We start from the raw sequence: 20,000 nt of genomic DNA, 5'->3' as shown, positions 1-20,000 counted from the left end.
ATCTATATCCTGGAGAAAATGTCTTACTGTCCAGTCAGTGCAATCTCTTGCAACACCCTGATGTTTGATTTATCTCAGCAAGACCTGCACCATCAAAGAACTTGTAATAGATGGCAGGGTAAAAATATGCTTTCAATAAGAAATCTTAATAAACCACATGTATAATATTAAACGAGTAATAGTACCTTATATGTTGTGCATATTAGTAGGGTACATTTGGAATCTAATACAAAGACACTACTATTTTTTCATACTAATAATTAATAGAATATATAATATTTGTATTATGGAGTTGTTTGCAGAAATATATTGTATCTAACTAAGAACGGTCATGTAGCATAAAAACCAATAAAGATAATGATCATAAAAACTTAATTTCTTTCAATTAACACTGCCAATCATCAATGTTTTTAAGTGTCTCTAATGTAAAAAAAAAAAAGCAGGTTTACATATAAGCACTAAAATGTTTATTAAGATGACTCTTAAGTGGCTATTTTCCTTTTTCAATAAAATGCATGTTAAAACTAATTTGTAGGGGAAAAAAATCCACATGTGGTGATGGCTAATATGGAATAAAAACAAGTACAATATGTGGCAAATAGAATATTCAAAAAATGATTGGCAAACTAGAATAGCAACATGCATTTAATCGTATAGAAAGATATGCAACCCCCAAAATAAATTTGCTAACAAAAAAAAAAAAATATTTGCAAACAACAATAATAGATTTGCAACCAACACAAAATATTCACAAACCAAATAAATATATTAGCAATGACAAATATATATATTTGCGAACAAAAACAAATATTTACATACAAAAATAATGGATTTACAACCATAAAACAATATTTGCAACCCCATTACAAATTTGCAAACTACGCGAAAAAATTGCTAAATAATCATAATTGATTTGCAAAAATAGATTTGCAACCCCCCCCAACATTTTTTTTTATAAAAAAAAGGTTTTTGTGTTACAAATGATTATGGTTACCACATAATGATTGACGTTGAGTCGTAACCCCCCCCCCCCCCCAAAAAAAGGATTTGGAACTAAAACATTCTTGTTTGAAAATATATTTTTTGAATTTCAAATATTTTTTGGGGGGCTTAAAAAAACATTATTTGCTTGGTTTCATAAAAAGACCCGCAATTCTCTCCCTACTTGGGTGGGCAATACTGACCAATAAAAAGGCTTCTAACCTCTTTTTAATAGGAGGCCCCGCCCACAAGACTTGCATTGAGTCAAATACATAAAAATTGTGATAAAAATTTTTTTTAAACACAACCAAAAAATTACTTGCAACCCTCTCAAAAAATGTTTTTAACAAACATTTTTTTTTTAATTTCAAATCCTTTTGTGCTTGGTTTCATAAAAAATATGTACATTTCTCTCCATACTAGGGGTGATCGAGCCTGACCAATAAAATGTCTTCTAACATTTTGTTGAGAGGTGGCCACTAACACAAGATTAAAGTAAAAAACAAACAAATGTATTTTGTAATAAAAAAAAAAATTGCAACCTAAAATAATATATTTAACAAAAACAAAGTTTGCAACCTAAAAAATGAATTCTAACCAAAAAAAGGTTGAAAAAAAACTGTTTTGTACGGAGCCCCTAAAGCAGGGGTGTCCAAACTTTTTCCACTGAGGACCGCACACGGAAAAATTTAAGCATGCAGGGGCTATTTTGATATTTTTCATTTTCAAACCTTAACAAAATATATGCATTTTTTTTTTAACCTTTAGGGCTCCCAGGGACCATAAAGGGTCTCAGTCATTAAAATGTTAAAAATAAGTCAAATTATTACTATTTTTTATTTAACGCTTACAGTAAATCTCTATGTCAACTTCAGGTTGATATAAAGTAAAAAAATAAAAAAAAGGTTTTATGCCTTCTCTGTCAAAGACAACTTTGTTTTTTATAGTAAAACTGAAATATGCAGTATTTAGTATTAGAGGCTTAAAAGATCAATAATGCAGGACACCATTGATTTTAATTCTTTAATATTTTTGAGAAATCACAGTGAAAAGTTAAATAAAATCCTACTAAATATATTTGGGATCCAAAAGGTCCCCCACTCATAAAGATAATGATAGATTTTTAGTCTTTTTTTTTTTTTAGCAATGGCAAAAAAAAGAAAAATGAAAGACAAAAGAAAAAAACAGCCTGCATGGCAGCTTTGTGTCAAAATTGCAACTTTTTCTTGATAGATTTCACCTCATTCCACTTTTTTTAAAATTTTTGCAATATTATCAATTTTGCAATTTTTGCAGAATGTGCGGCTGGCCGGTAAACAATTAGCTGCGGGCCGCAAATGGCCCCTGTGCCGCACTTTGGACACCCCTGCCTTAAAGGGACATGGGGGAGGGGGGAAATAAAAGTTTTATAATTTTTTTTTTTTTTTTTTAAGACACGTATCTCGTGCGCACGAGAAACGTTTTATGAAGTTATAAAAAAAAATAAAATAATTATACATTTTTTTTTATTTTTTTAGACATGTATCTCGTGCGCACGAGAAAGTTTCTTGTGTGCACGAGATACATGTCTAAAAAAAAAATAAAAAATAATAAAAAAAATGTTTTCCCCCCATGTCCCTTTAGGGCAGGGGTCACCAACCTTTTTGAAACCAAGAGCTACTTCTTGGGTACTGATTAATGCGAAGGGCTACCAGTTTGATACACACTTAAATAAATTGCCAGAAATAGCCAATTTGCTCAATTCACCTTTAACTCTCATGTTATTATTAATAATTAATGATATTTACACTTAATTGAACGGTTTAAAAGAGGAGAAAACACGAAAAAAATTACAATTAAATTTTGAAACAGTTTATTTTCAATTTCGACTCCTTAAAATTCTAAATTCAACCGAAAAAAAGGAGAAAAACTAGCTAATTCGAATCTTTTTATGGAACATCATTAGTAAGTTTTCCTGATTAAGGTTAATTTTAGAATTTTGATGACATGTTTTAAATAGGTTAAAATCCAATCTACACTTTGTCAGAATATATAACAAATTGGACCAAGTTAATTTCTAACAAAGACAAATAATTATTTCTTCTAGATTTTCCAGAATTAAAAAAAAAAAAAAATTCAAAAGACTTTGAAATAAGATTTAAATTTGATTCTACAGATTTTCTAGATTTGCCAGAATATCTTTTTTGAATTTTAATCATAATAAGTTTGAAGAAATATTTCACAAATATTCTTCGTCGAAAAAACAGAAGCTAAAATGAAGAATTAAGTTAAAATGTATTTATTATTCTTTACAATAAAAAAAATAAATTTACTTGGACATTGATTTAAATTGTCAGAAAAGAAGAGGAAGTAATTTAAAAGGTAAAAAGGTATATGTGTTTAAAAATCCTAAAATAATTTTTAAGGTTGTATTTTTTCTCTAAAATCGTCTTTCTGAAAGTTATAAGAAGCAAAGTAAAAAAAAAAAAGAATTTATTTAAACAAGTGAAGACCAAGTCTTTAAAATATTTTCTTGGATTTTCAAATTCTATTTGAGTTTTGTCTCTCTTAGAATTAAAAATGTCGAGCAAAGCGAGACCAGCTTTCTAGTAAATAAATAAAATTTAAAAAATAGAGGCAGCTCACTGGTAAGTGCTGCTATTTGAGCTATTTTTAAGAACAGGCCAGCGGGCGACTCATCTGGTCCTTACGGGCTACCTGGTGCCCGCGGGCACCGCGTTGGTGACCCCTGCTTTAGGGGCTCCGTAGTTTTGGTTTGATTTATTATAATTTTTTCATTTCAAATCCATTATTATTGTTATTAGCTATTTAATTGTTTTGGGAGGGGGGGGGGGGGGGGTGTTGGAAATGGCCTCTAAAGTTCCTATTACTCTGTGAAGTGAAGTAAATTATATTTATATAGCGCTTTTCTCTAGTGACTCAAAGCGCTTTTACATAGTGAAACCCAATATCTAAGTTACATTTAAACCAGTGTGGGTGGCACTGGGAGCAGGTGGGTAAAGTGTCTTGCCCAAGGACACAACGGCAGTGACTAGGATGGCGAAAGCGGGGATCGAACCTGGAACCCTCTACCAACCGAGCGATACCGCCCCTGTAAGGGGTTAGTTAGTGTGTGCAGGTTTCTTTTCTTCTTTTTTTTTTATAAAGTGAAATGTAAAAAAAAAATGCAGGTAACATTATTACTATTATTATTATCAAATAGCAATATTTGGTATGGCGACATAAAAAAGTGTGTCTTTGTTTACCTTGTCATATTTCCCAACTTCACTTTGCCCAAAGGAGCGTCCGTCCTGGGCCGACACGAGCACTCGGCTGCTCATCCAACGCGGCAGGAAGGACTCCAAGGTTTTGGCCAGTCGCTCGCGTCTGTGAGAGTCGGGTTCATTGCAGCAGAGGAAGGCTGCAAAGTAATGCCCAAGAGCTTAACGGCACTGCAAAGCCACACTGAAGGCAGATAACAAAAGGGGCGAAAAGTGAGGGGGAAAAAATGTATTCTATTCTGGTCAAGCTATTTGGACGTCGTAGCGTTTTTCGTTATGCAGTAATGGAAGCACAGTAGCAGCAACATGAAAAGGTCTGGTGAGGGAAAATCAATCCGTAGTAGTTGCATGGGAAGAGAAATGTGCTATTTGAATATTGGAGAGGGTGTCCAAAGGAAGGCCCGGGGGGCCATTTAAGCACATTCTAAAAAATACTACTGATCAAACAAACATGGAATAAATGCGAAAATGTTAAAATGTTGATACTAATAACTAGGGGTGTAACGGTACACAAAAATGTTGGTTCGGTACATACCTCGGTTTAGAGGTCACGGTTCGGTTCATTTTCGGTACAGTAAGAAAACAACAAAATATAAATTTTTGGGTTATTTATTGACCAAATTTGCAAAATCTTCCACCAAAAATATTTTTCTTACTGGAATATTTGATGTGAAGTAATCGGAACCTTGGATAGGTCAATAATTCATAATAACATTGATTTTGATTCAATATATGTTTTGAGCATTGACAGTTTGAAAGAAAAAAAAAACAGCTTTGTTTTATTAGTCAACATTGCAACATTGTTTTCACCTTTAAGCTTTTTTATTTCACTTTTGTTATGTTTTTGTTTATTTTAATAGTATTTTTAGAATGTGCCGTGGGCCTTTAAAACATTAGCTGTGGGCCGCAAATGGGCACACTTTTAAAACCCCTGCTATAGATAATAAAAAATGTAATCTGATAAATCTATGGATAAAAAGCAGAGCCTGGCAATGCATGCGCATTTATCATAACTCTCTCTCTCTCTCTCTCTCTCTCTCTCTGTCTCTGCCCCTCCCTCACCAATGCTGCTGCGTGTGCACACCTTCACAATTTGTTTTGTTTTTAACCCCTCCTTAACCCTGAACGTACATTGAAAATACATGCAACCCTAACTCAAAATGCCGGACATTTGAGGCATTTAAGAAACTCCGCCCGGACAGCCCCGCAAAAGAGGACATGTCCGGGGAAAATAGGACGTATGGTCAGTCTACCTTAGATTCATATATTTTGTACTATATGCATGTTACAGTTAGCATTTTCACAATCTAGCTTTTTTTAAGCTAATTTAGCAGGCACAGAACTCAGGTCATATTTGGGTATTTCACTCATGCTAACTGTAAGCACACTATTTTTAGCATGTTAGCATAATAAATATAACAAAATCGATATATTGTACTGGTTTTGAAGGTGAAAACTACCAAAATGGCCACCGCGTCCTTTCATTTGTCCGTCTGTGGCCCTCAATGGGCCCCACTGGTGAAAATATGCGTGTTATGTAAGGGTGTAACGCATACTTGCCAACCCTCCCGTTTTTACCGGGAGACTCCCGGTATTCAGCGCCTCTCCCGATAACCTCCCGGCAGAAATTTTCTCCCGACAAACTCCCGGTATTCAGCCGGAGCTGGAGGCCGCGCCCCCTCCAGCTCAATGCGGACTTGAGTGGGGACAGCCTGTTCTCACGTCCGCTTTCCCACAATATAAACAGCTTGCCTGCCCAATGACGTCATAACTGTAGAATGATCGAGGGCGAGTTCTTGGTTTCTTATGTGGGTTTATTGTTAGGCAGTTTCATTAACGTCCTCCCAGCGCGGTACCAACACACAACAACAGCAGTCACGTTTAGTCTACCGTAAAGCAGTTCGTCTGCCGTAAACAGCAATGTTGTGACACTCTTAAACAGGACAATACTGCCATCTACTGGATAGCCTCCAGAACACTGAAATTAAAGTATTTCTTTTATTTATATATATAATAAAATATATATATATATATATATATATATATATATATATATATATATATATAGCTAGAATTCACTGAAAGTCAAGTATTTCATACATATACATATATATATATATATATATATATATATATATATATATATATATATATATATATATATATATATATATATATATATATATATATATATATATATATATATATATATATATACATATGAAATACTTGAGTTGGTGAATTCTAGCTTAAATATATTCCCCTCTTAACCACGCCCCCGCCCCCGCCCCCGCCCCACCCCCAACCACGCCACCCCACCCCCGGTACCGGAGGTCTCAAGGTTGGCAAGTATGGTGTAACGGTACGTGTATTTGTATTGAACCGTTTCGGTACTGGGGTTTCGGTTCGGTTCGGAGGTGTACCGAACGAGTTTCCACACGGACATATTAAGTAGCGTACCGCACGTTGTGTAAACAATGCATCCCGAGGCACAACACACGGCATGCTAGCAGCGACCGGGCTACGACAACAAAGCGAAAGCGGTTTGCCGACACTGTTCAGCAGCGGTAGGGTATGCTTCTGGCAACACGTCAAACATGCTAACCCATTTGAAGCGTCACCACCCCCAAGTGAACATCGCTTCAACGAAGAAAAAGACGAGCGTCGTGCAAACACCGCATTCAAGCAGCCTCTCCTCGGCGAGTCAGGCAGGGCTAAAGCAATAACAAATGTTTTTATAGCAGCAGATTTAAGACCATCTTCTTTCTGCAGACAATGTGGATAAACTGATTTTTCTGGCAAAAATTATGAAGGTTGAGTGAAAGTCACCAGGGTTAAAGGCTGGGGGGGAAAGAAAAGTTAATCTGAGGCTGAGTTGACTTGAAACTGTTTAATGTTGCACTTTTTATATGTAGAAGAAAAGTTTTGCCATTTTATTTAATCTGAGCAACAACTTGAGGCAGTTTAATGTTGATTAACGTGGACGCCGACTTAAACAAGTTGAAAAACTTATTGGGGTGTTACCATTTAGTGGTCAATTGTACGGAATATGTACTGTAGTGTGCAATCTACTAATACAAGTCTCAATCAATCAATCGAAAAAAGCACTTTACACGTAGAAAGGTTTTGTTAAGAAACCATTCTGAGCCTTATCTTATTTAGTTTTAATTGTATATATGTTGACCACATTAACCCTGGCAATGGACCCTGTGTGTATATGTATGTTATTGTTATCCTTAGCATTCATGACTGCCTGCTGTTGCACTGATCAGCCTAGTGGTGGCACACATCCATCACACACAGAGCTATTTCTATTTTTGGGCTGAATTATTATAGTGTTCCCAATGTTAAAAGGATAAAGCCATTGTTTACAAATTTGGTAAATTAATAACTAGGGATGTCCGATAATGGCTTTTTGCCGATATCCGATATTGTCCAACTCTTAATTACCGATACTGATATCAACCGATACCGATATCAACCGATACCGATATCAACCGATACCGATATATACAGTCGTGGAATTAACACATTATTATGCCTAATTTGGACAACCAAGTATGGTGAAGATAAGGTCCTTTTTAAAAAAATTAATGAAATAAAATAAGATAAATAAATGAAAAACATTTTCTTGAATAAAAAAAGAAAATAAAACAATATAAAAACAGTTACATACAAACTAGTAATTAATGAAAATGAGTCAAATTAACTGTTAAAGGTTAGTACTATTAGTGGACCAGCAGCATGCACAATCATGTGTGCTTACGGACTGTATCCCTTGCAGACTGTATTGATATATATTGATATATAATGTAGGAACCAGAATATTAATAACAGAAAGAAACAACCCTTTTGTGTGAATGAGTGTAAATGGGGGAGGGAGGTTTTTTGGGTTGGTGTACTAATTGTAAGTATATCTTGTGTTTTTTACGTTGATTTAATAAAAAAAAAAAAAAACAAATACCGATACCGATACCGATAATAAAAAACCAATACCGATAATTTCCGATATTACATTTTAAAGCATTTATTGGCCGATATTATCGGACATCTCTATAAATAACTAGAGATGTCCGAAAATATCGGCCTGCCGATATTATCGGCCAATAAATGCCAATAAATTAACGGTATCGTTTTTTTGTTATTATCCGTATCGTTTTTTTTGTGTTTTTTTTTTATTAAATCAACATAAAAAACACAAGATACACTTACAATTAGTGCAGCAACCCAAAAAAACTCCCTCCCCCGTTTACACTCATTCACACAAAATGGTTGTTTCTTTCTGTTATTAATATTCTGGTTCCTACATTATATATCAACATATATCAATACAGTCTGCAAGGGATACAGTCCGTAAGCACACATGATTGTGCGTGCTGCTGGTCCACTAATAGTACTAACATTTAACAGTTAATTTTACTCATCTTCATTAATTCCTAGTTTCTATGTAACTGTTTTTATATTGTTTACTTTCTTTTACATTCAAGAAAATGTTTTTAATTTATTTATCTTATTTTATTTTATTAATTTTCAAAAAAAAGGACCTTATCTTCACCATACCTGGTTGTCCAAATTAGGCATAATAATGTGTTAATTCCACGACTGTATATATCGGTATCGGTAATTAAAGAGTTGGACAATATCGGAATATCGGCAAAAAGCCATTATCGGACATCCCTATAAATCAGTGTTATTCAACCTTTTCTGAGCCAAGGCACATTGTTTTCATTGAAAAAATTCTGAGGCACACCACGAGCAGAAAACATAAAAAAATGAAACTCAGTAGCCGATATTGACAATAAAAAGTTGTTTTCGCAATTGTTGGATATGAATTCAAACCATGACCAAGCATGCATCACTATAGCTCTTGTCTCAAAGTAGGTGTACTGTCACCACCTGTCACATCACGCCTTGACTTATTTTGAGGTTTTTGGTGTTTTCCTCTGTGTAGTGTTTTAGTTCTTGTCTTGCGCTCCTATTTTGGTGGCTTTTCCTCTTTTGTTGGTATTTTCCTGTAGTAGTTTCATGTCTTCCTTGAACGCTATTCCCCGCACTTGCTTTGTTTTCGCAATCCAGACTAAGTTCTAAGTTGTGCGGACGCTATCCTTCTTTGTGGGGACATTGTTGATTGTCGTGTCATGTACGGATGTACGTTGTGGACGTCGTCTGCTCCACACGCTGTAAGTCTTTGCTGTCGTCCAGCATTCTGTTTTTGTTTACTTTGCAGCCAGTTCAGTTTTAGTTTCGTTTTGAATAGCCATCCCTTAGCTTCAATGCCTTTTCTTAACGGCACTCGCCTTTTGTTTATTTTTGGTTTAAGTGTTAGATACCTTTTTACCTACACATATTGTGATCATGACAAACCATGTTCCCGACATAAGCAATTAGCTACCTGCTGCTACCTACCGATGTGGAAGAGTATTACACAGTTACTCTGCCGAGCTCTAGACAGCACAGACACTCAACAACGGCACATTTGCGGATTATAATTACTGGTTTGCAAAATATATTTTTAACTTAATTAGGTGAAATTACATAATCTCCCACGGCACACCAAACTGTATCTCACGGCACAGTGGTTGAAAAACACTGCTATAAATAACCAAAAAATGTATATTTTGTTGTTTTCTTACTGTACCGAAAATGAACCGAACCTTGACCTCTAAATCGAGGTACGTACCGAACCGAAATTTTTGTGTACCGTTACACCCTTAGAGTTATGTAGCTCATATTATGCTGCGCTGCACAAACTTTTTAAGTGCTGCATCACTTTTTGAGGATTAATTCTTAAAAGAGTGCTTAAGTAAAGGCGGCGTCACCTGGGGTTGCACACTGCATTACGGCCAAAGCTTTGCCCCCGGGAGCGGCGCACAGGTCCAGAACTTTCTCCCCGTCTCCGACTTGCAGAGCCAGGACGGGAAGCAGGGAGGCGGCGTTGAGGAGGTAGTACGGCTTCAGCTGCCCGGCCCTGTGAGCCGGCGACGGGAACCGCGTCGGACGCGGGTGGATGTAACACTGCAACGGCGGCGGGGGCGGGGCGAGGTCCGCCTCCGACGGGAGGGGGCGGGAGTCGCCCTCGGGGCCCTCTCTCCGAGGCAGCAGCGTGGAGAAGCCCTGTGACAGGAGGGCGCGCTCGGCGTCCGTCGCCGCGGCGAAGCGGTTGAGCAGCACGCCGTGCTGCCAGGACGCGGGGTCGAGGAGCACGGACCTGCGGGACGGAAGCGGCACCGGTGGGCAAAACAGTACACCATGCAGTAAAAATGATGCAATCACATCCTCCGACCTCACGGACGCCCACGAGTCCCCGAGCTCTTCGCCGTACTGCTGGTCAAAACGCTCCAAAACCAGCTGACAAACAGCTCTTTTGCTTCCTCTGGTGACCTGGAATGAACGGAATGAAATCAGCTTCATATTTGGAAATATAATAGTCCTACTTGACTGGTGGCGTCCCGTAGGGAACCCTGGCAGCGCTCTGTTTATGTAGGGCTGACTCATCCGGCTCTGTAACCTCGTTCGAGGCCCCGCCAGGAGGGAGACAAGCTCATATTTTCACACGCAATCAAGAGCGTTATTAAAATAAATAACTTGATTATCGACAAGAATACCACTAAAAATACAAAACCCAACACCAGTGAAGTTGTCACGTTGTGTAAATGGTAAATAAAAATCCTTTTCAACTTATATTCAATTGAATAGACTGCAAAGACAAGATATTTAATGCTCCAACTGAGAAACTTCTATTGTATTTTTTTGGGAAATAATCATTAATAGAGATGTCCGATAATATTGTCAGTCCGATACTATCGGCCGATAAATGCTTTAAAATGTAATATCGGAAATTATCGGTATCGGTTTCAAAAAGTCATTAAAAAAGTATCTATTCATATAAAATTTGATTTATATATTTTGTGTTATGTCCTTTTTGTCAACGAAAATCCTGTTTTGTTATTAAAAAAAAAAAAAAAAGTGCAGCACTGTCTTTACTTTCAATACATGAATAACAACATCAACTTCATATCTGTCCGTCAATTATAAGATTTTATTTCTTTTCTTTTTTTATGCTCTTTGTGGGAAAAAAAATGCAACATTTCCCCCAAAAACATATTTCAAAGTGGAATATTTGGTGTGAAGTATTTGAGGCTTTAAATAGGTCAATAAATCATAATAACGTTGATTTAGATTCATTATTAGTTTTTTAACAAAGCCTATATTGCGAGTTTGTGTTATTAGTGGAGATGTCCGATAATATCGGACTGACGATATTATCGGCCGATAAATGCTTTAAAATGTAATATCAGAAATGATCGGTATCGGTTTCAAAAAGTAAAATGTATGACTTTTTAAAACTCCGCTGTGTACACGGACGTAGGGAGAAGTACAGAGCGCCAATAAACCTTAAAGGCACTGCCTTTGCGTGCCGGCCCAGTCACATAATATCTACGGCTTTTCACACACACAAGTGAATGCAGGCATACTTGGTCAACAGCCATACAGGTCACACTGAGGGTGACCGTATAAACAACATTAACACTGTTACAAATATGCGCCACTCTGTGAACCCACACCAAACAAGAATGACAAACACATTTCGGGAGAACAACCGCACCGTAACACAACTTAAACACAACAGAACAAATACCCAGAACCCCTTGCAGCACTAACTCTTCTGGGACGCTAAAATATACACCCCCCTACCCCCTAATTTCTTAATTGTATCTCGATTAAAAAGTGCATCTTCCAGTTCATGGCTATTTAAGGACACACTTTCAGAGGATATGCGTTTATTTACAGCGTGTTTTAAAGAGATAAAATGTAAAAAATGATTTCTGGGTACATTATGTTGATCAACTAAATCATTGAATGGTTTAAAAGAGTTTGTATTAATAATATGATGAGGTTTAGTAATACCTCTGTCTTTCCATGTTGTCCATTTAACCACATTTTTATTAATTATGATATTAGGATTGTACCAAAGCCGTTGATTTAGAGATGTCATTGGGTTGATTCCTAGTATTTTCTGGCACAGTTTTAGAATGTTAAAGGTGGCTTCTATTGGGCTCTGCCTCAATTAATTAGGTATTTTTTAAATATAATATAAGCTCCCCACATCAATGTCCAAATTCATTAACATACTTTTTTCTATGTTGATCCAATAAGTGGCTTGCTTGTTCACAACCTAAGGAGATATAATAATGTAAGAAGTTTGGTAATTGTAGCCCTCCTTTATCTTGTGTACAAGACAACCTTAAGTATGAACATCTGGCCTTCTTTCCACACCATATAAAATGTGATATCATTGTATGTATTTTCTTAAACCAACTTTTATTAATTAGGACAGGCATCATTTTCAGTATATAATTAACTGCTGGCAGTATACTCATTTTCACTATGTTCACCCGACCCCAAAGTGATATTCGGAGACGTGACCAGCGTTCCATTTTGGATTCTATCTTATTTTTTAAATGTTTAAGATTTAGATCTCTGCTTGTATAAAGGTTTAGTGTAATGTGTAGTCCTAGATATATGATTTCTGCCTCTTTCCAATTAATTTTGGAGTTCTGAACTTGTGATTTCTTGCAGTGTTTATTAAGTGGTAATATTTCACATTTGTCCCAATTGACTTTATACCCTGATAAACAGCCATATTCAGTGATGACATTATTGATATAGTGAAGAGAGGAGTTAACATGTGACAGGTAGAGAATTATGTCGTCACAATACATCGATAGCGTATTAAACTGAGAGCCAATTTTTATACCATGAATATTATTTTCACTTCTTATTTTTGCTGCTAAGGGTTCAATAACCAAATTAAATAATAATCCAGATGCAGGACATCCCTGTTTTACTCCTCTTTTTAACGAAAAAGGCTCTGAAATATGATTATTGGTTTTGACTGGGTCTTGTATAAAGCATCTTAATCCATTGTATAAAATTATCTCCAAATCCAAATTTACGTAATGTGCAAAACATAAATGAGCAGTTTTTGCGGTGGAATGCCTTCTCCGCATCAACAGTACATACTGCTGTGGGATAAGGGAGACTTCTAGCATAGTAAATAACATTGAACAATTTCCTTGTATTGTCTGAAGATTGTCGACCTTCCATGAAGCCAGTTTGGTCAGTATGAATTAATTTTCCTATTACATTTGATAATCGTGTGGCTAAGATTTTTGCCAAGATTTTATTGTCCATATTGGCTAGGGATAAAGGACGATAATTACTGCAATTCAATGGGTCTTTATCCTTTTTATGTATCAATGTGATATGAGAAAAATTGAAAGTTGGAGAAAAAAATTGTTTATTAAATGAAGATTGGTACATTTGTAATAATAGAAGAGACAAATCTTCACTGAATATTTGATACAATTCTGTATTGTAGCCATCAGGGCCAGGAGATTTATTTTTTGCAAATGAATTTATAGCTTTTTGAATTTCCATTAACTGTATAGGTTCCTCCAGTAATTTTAATTCTGGCATTTCTAAAAAGAGTACCTTCGATGTAGAGTTTGTCCACAATTAGACGGGTTGGTTTGTTGTTCTTTTTAGCCTCATTCATTATTGGATACAACAGCCGTCTTCTCTTGAGTATCTCGGCTGGAAACTGGTCACTAATGGAGAAGGTTGTTCCCTTGAGTTCTTTCCCACGCTCCATTACCATGGATTTACTCTTTGGGTCAACAAACTGTGCAACAATTGGGCGACATACCTTCTCTCCCCCAGAATGTCGTTTTTTCCCAATACGATGAAGACGTCCAAAGCCGATGTTCTTCGCTGTTGCGCCCTCCATCTTGAGCTGGGATGTTAAAAAAGTTTAATGCACCCAGCAGGGCATCACAACAAAATTAGGCATAACAACGTGTTAATTCCACGACTGTATATATCGGTATCGGTAATTAAGAGTTGGACAATATCGGACATCTCTAATCATTAACTTTACATTGCAAAAAAGTTAGCACAGGGGCATTTTTACCACTGTGTTACATGGCCTTTCCTTTTAACAACACACAGTAAACGTTTGGGAATCGAGGAGACCATTTTTGAAGCTTTTCAGGTGGAATTCTTTCCCATTCTCGCTTGATGTACAACTTCAGTTGTTCAACAGTCCGGGGTCTCCGTTGTGGTATTTTACGCTTCATAATGCGCCACACATTTTCAATGGGAGACAGGTCTGGACTACAGGCAGGCCAGTCTAGTACCCACACTCTTTTACTATGAAGCCACGTTGTTGTAACACGTAGCTTGGCATTGTCTTGCTGAAATAAGCAGGGGCGTCCATGATAACGTTGCTTTAATGGCAACATATGTTGCTCCAAAACCTGTATGTACCTTTCAGCATGAATGGTGCCTTCACAGATGTGTAAGATACGCATGCCTTTTTAAATTAGGATTTTAATTTAGAATCGAAATAATACAAATCAAGTTTCTTGAATCGTTAAGGTCATTAAACGATTAATCGACAGAACATAAATTGTAGCTTTTTTCTAGTCAAATAAGTAGGGGCGACTTGTCCAGGGTGTACCCCGCCTTCCGCCCGATTGTAGCTGAGATAGGCTCCAGCGCCCTCCGCGACCCCGAAGGGAATAAGCGGTAGGGAATGGATGGATGGATGATTAAAATATTATTTGGTATAAAAAATGATAATAAAACCTTTTCAAAACAGGTTACATAAGCTCCTCTAGAGCAAGCATTTAGATGGCTTTAAAATCACGCTTTTTAAAACATGTTTTTAAATTTAAATGATCATTTAAAAAAAAAATCTATTTCTCCAAATTAGAATTAAATTATAATCAGAATACATAAGAAACACGTTCTTTATCATTCTTAGCTGGTTAAACGATTAATCAAAGCAACATAATATAAATCATGGCTTTTGTTTAAAAATCAAACAAATCGATCAATCCACACGATTAATATATTATTTGATATAAAAATGATAATACAACTTTTTAAAAACAGGTTATAAAAGCTCCTTTAGAGTCAGCAACAAAATGGCCTAAAAATCATCTTTAAAAAATAAGTTTCAAATAAAAAAAAACGCAAATCTATTTTGCAAAGGTATGAATTAATTATAATATTAATAAATATCAATCAAGTTATTTGTTTCCTTAAGCTCATTAAACAATTAATCAGAGCAACAGAATATAAATAGTAGCTTTTTTCTTAACAAATTAATCAGTTAATCAACACAATTAATATATTATTTGCTATGATAATAAATATAACATTAATAATAAAACCTTTTCAAAACAAGTCACAAGCGCTCCTCTCGAGCAATAAGCATTAAGACGGCCTATAAATCATCTTTAAAAAAAAAAAAAAAACATGTTTTATTTTAAATAAGAAAAAAATAATTTTTACTAAGAATTAATTTACAATTGAAGTAAGAAAATAATAAAGTTTTTTATAAATTAAAATATAAATCATAGCTTTTTTTTTAAAAAATTGTATTTAATCACACAATTTATTATTTGGAATTAAAATACTAAAACCCTTTCAAAACAGCTTATAAAAGCTCCTCTAGATTTAGCAAGGAGACAGCCTTAAAATCATCTTAAAAAAATATGTTTCAATTAAATTGTTTTTTTTTTAATATAATTCTTAAAATTATATTTAGAATTGGAATAAATATGAATCAAGTTATTTTAATCATTAAGCTCATTAAACGATTAATTGAACCAACATAATATAAATTAAAACTTTTTCTAATCAAATTAATTGATTCAATCGATTAATCAATGCAGGTCTAAAAAATAGCATAAAGACAATGATCGCACTGATTGTGTGAAGATCTGCTTCCTAAATAAAATACTATTTAAAGGTTGTCAGTTATATAAATAAAACACAAAATAATTTATTAATGATTTTAAACTCGAAAGAAATGCATACTGAAATATGAGATGCAGAAAAAGAAAAATAGTATACCAAATGTGAGTTGTGTATACCAATATTCTGGTATTGTTCTGGCAAAACAAACCTATTCCCTTTATTTGAGTTGAAATAAGCTGTTAAAATGAATATCACAAACTTTTTTGTAAAATTAGCTTTTAGAAGAATAAAGGGTGAAGACTCCTAAACTAAAAATAACACTAGCAGAACAGCGATGTTGTCACTTACACAACGGCGACCTCTGCTGGACAGAATGTGAATTACACCACAGGTCAACAGTTTCAGAGGCTATCACGCTTCTTTATATTTCATTTAATTCGCAATACTTAATTACCAAAATTGGTGTACATTTTGTAACAAATATTAGCTGGCTTAGTAATAAAGATGATAGCTTACTTGGGTAATGGAGTCTTCATGTGTCTTTACAGCAGCAACGTGACCCTCCTCTCCATAAGACGAACACGGGCGTCGAATCCCGAGTCTAACGCCCAATGTCCTCTGTGAACACACTAGAAAGTGAAACATTTGTCTTCTTCATAGAAATAAAACTAAAACTAAAAAAGCCGAGGATAAACTGCAAATTGATGATACTTCAACACATTAAACCCAGGAAGTGTTGGGAGTTGAATGCGAAATTACTAGTATGGCTCTATACCACGGCGCCACCTGCAGTATCGGAGTACATACTACATAGCAATACGAGTGCTTATCTTATTTAACCAGTTTTTTTTAAATAATCCACACACAATCTATAAATAAATATTAATTTTAGACTTCAATCTTTGTAACTTCAATGTTCATCCTCCCTTACCATAATCAAATGGCCCCAAGTATTTATTTTCAGCAAACGTTGACCATATTCAAAGCATATAAAAACACTTGTATGGAGGTTCATTTGTGTCTTTACTATGAAAGCTTTTTGGAATATGAATTTATGTAGCTGATTTTTTTTTGTGTTTGAAATGTGTGTACTGATTTTTTTTAACTTTGAAATAAATTAAAAAATTGTGTGCAAAATTGTATGAAAAAAAATCACGTGTAAAAAAAAAAAAAAAGTCAGTGTGCTGTACAAAACTTCAATGTGTGAGATTAAGTCTAAAAAAATGTTTTTAAAATTAAGTCAGTGTAAAAAAACTGTGTAAAACATGTAGCGCAGACCATTTCAGTGTATTAAAAACAGTATGTAAACATATAGTCTAAAACAAATCAACTTTTTAAAATTCAGTGCAGAAAAATTCTGTATTTTAAGAGTCAGTGGAAAAAATTCAGTGCAGAAAATTTCAGTGTGATAAAAAAACAGTGTAAAAATTCTGCCTAAAAAAATCAGTGTTTTAAAATTCAGTGCAGAAAAATTAAGTAAAAAAAAACTGTTATAATATTCGGTGTAAAAAATTCAGTGTAAAACATTTAGTGCAGAAAATGTCAGTGCAATAATAAATAATGTAACATTTAGTCAGAAAAAATCAGTGTTTTAAAATTCAATGCAGAAAAATGAAGTCTAAAAAAGTCTGTTTTAATAGTCGGTGTAAAAAATTCAGCGTAAAACATTTAGTGCAGACAATTTCAGTGCAATAATAAACAATGTAAAATTCAGTCTGAGAAAAACAGTGTTTTAAAATTCAGTAAAGAAAAATTAAGTCTAAAAAAGTCTGTATTTTAAAAAGTCAGTGTAAAAAAACTCAGTGTAAAAACATTTAGTGCAGAACATTTTAGTGTAATAGTGTTTAAAAATTCAGTCGGAAAAAAAATATTGTTTTAAAATTCAGTCTAAAAAAATTCTGTATTTTAAGTCAGCATAAAAAAATAAGTGGAAAACCTTCAGTGCAGAAAATTTCAGTGCAATAAAAAACAGTGTAAAATTCAGTCTGAAAATATTAGTTTTAAAATTCAGACTAATTTAGTCTAAATCTAAAAAAATATGTGTTTTAAATGTCAGAGTAAAAAACTCAGTGTAAAACATTTACTGCCACAAATTTAGTGTAATAAAAAATCAGTGTTTTAAAATTCACTGCAGAAAAAATAAGTCTAAAAAAGTCTGTTTTAAAAGCCAGTTAAAAAAAACTCAGTGTAAAAACATTTAGTGCAGAACATTTTAATGTAATAGTGTGAAAAAATGCAATGGGAAAAATATATATTGTTTTAAAATTCAGTCTAAAAAAATTCTGTATTTTAAGTCAGCGTAAAAAAAATAAGTGGAAAACATTCAGTGCAGAAAATTTCAGTGCAATAAAAAACAGTGTAAAATTTTTATATGTCAGTTTTAAAATTCAGACAGAAAAATTAAGTCAAAAAAAATCTGTGTTTTAAAAGTCAGAGTAAAAAACTCAGTGTAAAACATTTACTGCAAACACATTTAGTGTATTAAAAAACAGTGTAAAAATTCAGTCGGAAAAAAAAAAGTTTAAAAATTCAGTCTAAAAAAATTCAGTATTTTAAAAGTAAGCGTAAAAAATCTGTGAAATATATTTAGTGTAGAAAAATTCCTTGTATTAAAAACTGTGTGTAAACATTTAGTCTAAAAAATTAAATGTATGGAAATTCAGTGTATTAAAAACAGTGTGTAAACATTCAGGCCAAAAAAATAAATGTATGAAAATTCAGTGTACTAAAAACAGTGTGTAAACATTCAGTCTAAAAAATTAAATGTATGAAAATTCAGTGTACTAAAAACAGTGTGTAAACATTCAGTCTAAAAAATTAAATGTATGAAAATTCAGTGTAAATAAATGAGTGGAGAAATATTTATGCGCAGAATTTTTTTACACATTGTAATTTTAAAATACTGTATTATGACAAACGGAATTTTTAAACACACATTTTTATTTAATGTAATTGTCAGCATAATTTGATGTGAAGATATTCGGTTCACAAAATTCAAAAGAAAAACATTTCTTTAAGAGGTTTTATTGAAGTATGTTTAATATTTTTGGCCACTGACACTATACAACGTTTGAACAGTAACACTGTGTTTGAATATTAGAAAATAGAAAGCTGTACTTCAATCAAGTGATATTTTGGAGTACCACTAGATGGAGCCTGCGATGAGGTGGCGACTTGTCCAGAGTGTACACCGCCTTCTGCTCGAATGCACCTGAAATAGGCACCGGCACCCCCCGTGGCCCCAAAAGGGACAAGCGGTAGTAAATGGATGGATAGATGGAGCCTGCATACCACTAGTGGTACACGTACCACAGTTTGAGAATCCCCGCTCTACACATTTTGTAAAGTGTTTGATTACAAAAAAGCACCTTTTAGAGCAGGGGTGTCAAACTCGTTTTCGTTGAGGGACGATTCTAACACTGAATATTTATATGAATACAAATTCTTAAAATCATGATATCAATTAAACAATTTGATTTTACATACAACATTTTTTTTATTTATTACTGCATATTAATGTGAATGGCAAAAAAGTACCTGTTTATGTTAAAATTCAGATAAGTGAGATGCCAGTTTTTATTACTGTAAATGGGAAAAATGTCACCAGTTTTTCTTACGGTAAAAAACTGGCACCTCAGTTGCCAGAATTTCACCCTAAAAAAAAACCTGTGATATTGTTTTTCCGTTTAAATGCTGTAAAAACTTTTACCGAACTTTATACCGTAAAAAAAGTTTGTAATTTGCCTTATAAGTCAGGCAGTTCTTTTTTCAGAAAATATTTTTTGAGAATCTATTTGTTGCTTCATTGGATATTAAAGTTTAAAATACAATTGCATGCACTCCATGTATTTTTATTTTCTGTCAAAATGGAAACACATTCCGAAGGAAAAGGTGAATTACTTTGACGCATTTTATTTCCAGGCTTTCACAGGCCATGTAAAACAGAATATAGTTATAAATATAATAACAAATCAAATAAAAGCATGTTTG

At 34.2% G+C, this 20,000-nt stretch overlaps 1 protein-coding gene across 1 annotated transcript in view; it reads right to left on the bottom strand.

Moving 5' to 3' along the window:
• Positions 1-16,752, bottom strand: part of LOC133664976 (tRNA (cytosine(34)-C(5))-methyltransferase, mitochondrial-like) — a 19,944-nt gene extending 3,192 nt beyond the window's left edge. Inside the window, exons 1-5 of the mRNA XM_062070093.1 lie at positions 16,527-16,752; positions 13,951-14,037; positions 10,525-10,622; positions 10,061-10,449; positions 4,227-4,381 (exon numbers count right to left, since the gene is read on the bottom strand). Of these exons, the coding sequence (XP_061926077.1) occupies positions 4,227-4,381; positions 10,061-10,449; positions 10,525-10,622; positions 13,951-14,037; positions 16,527-16,655 (858 nt within the window). The 5' untranslated portion in view covers positions 16,656-16,752. The remainder of the gene's footprint in view (positions 1-4,226; positions 4,382-10,060; positions 10,450-10,524; positions 10,623-13,950; positions 14,038-16,526) is intronic.
• Between the last annotated feature and the right edge of the window lie 3,248 nt (positions 16,753-20,000).

Source organism: Entelurus aequoreus, linkage group LG02, assembly GCF_033978785.1.
Source record: "Entelurus aequoreus isolate RoL-2023_Sb linkage group LG02, RoL_Eaeq_v1.1, whole genome shotgun sequence".
Classification (NCBI taxonomy): Eukaryota; Metazoa; Chordata; class Actinopteri; order Syngnathiformes; family Syngnathidae; genus Entelurus; species Entelurus aequoreus.
This window is presented reverse-complemented; position numbering and strand designations above follow the sequence as displayed.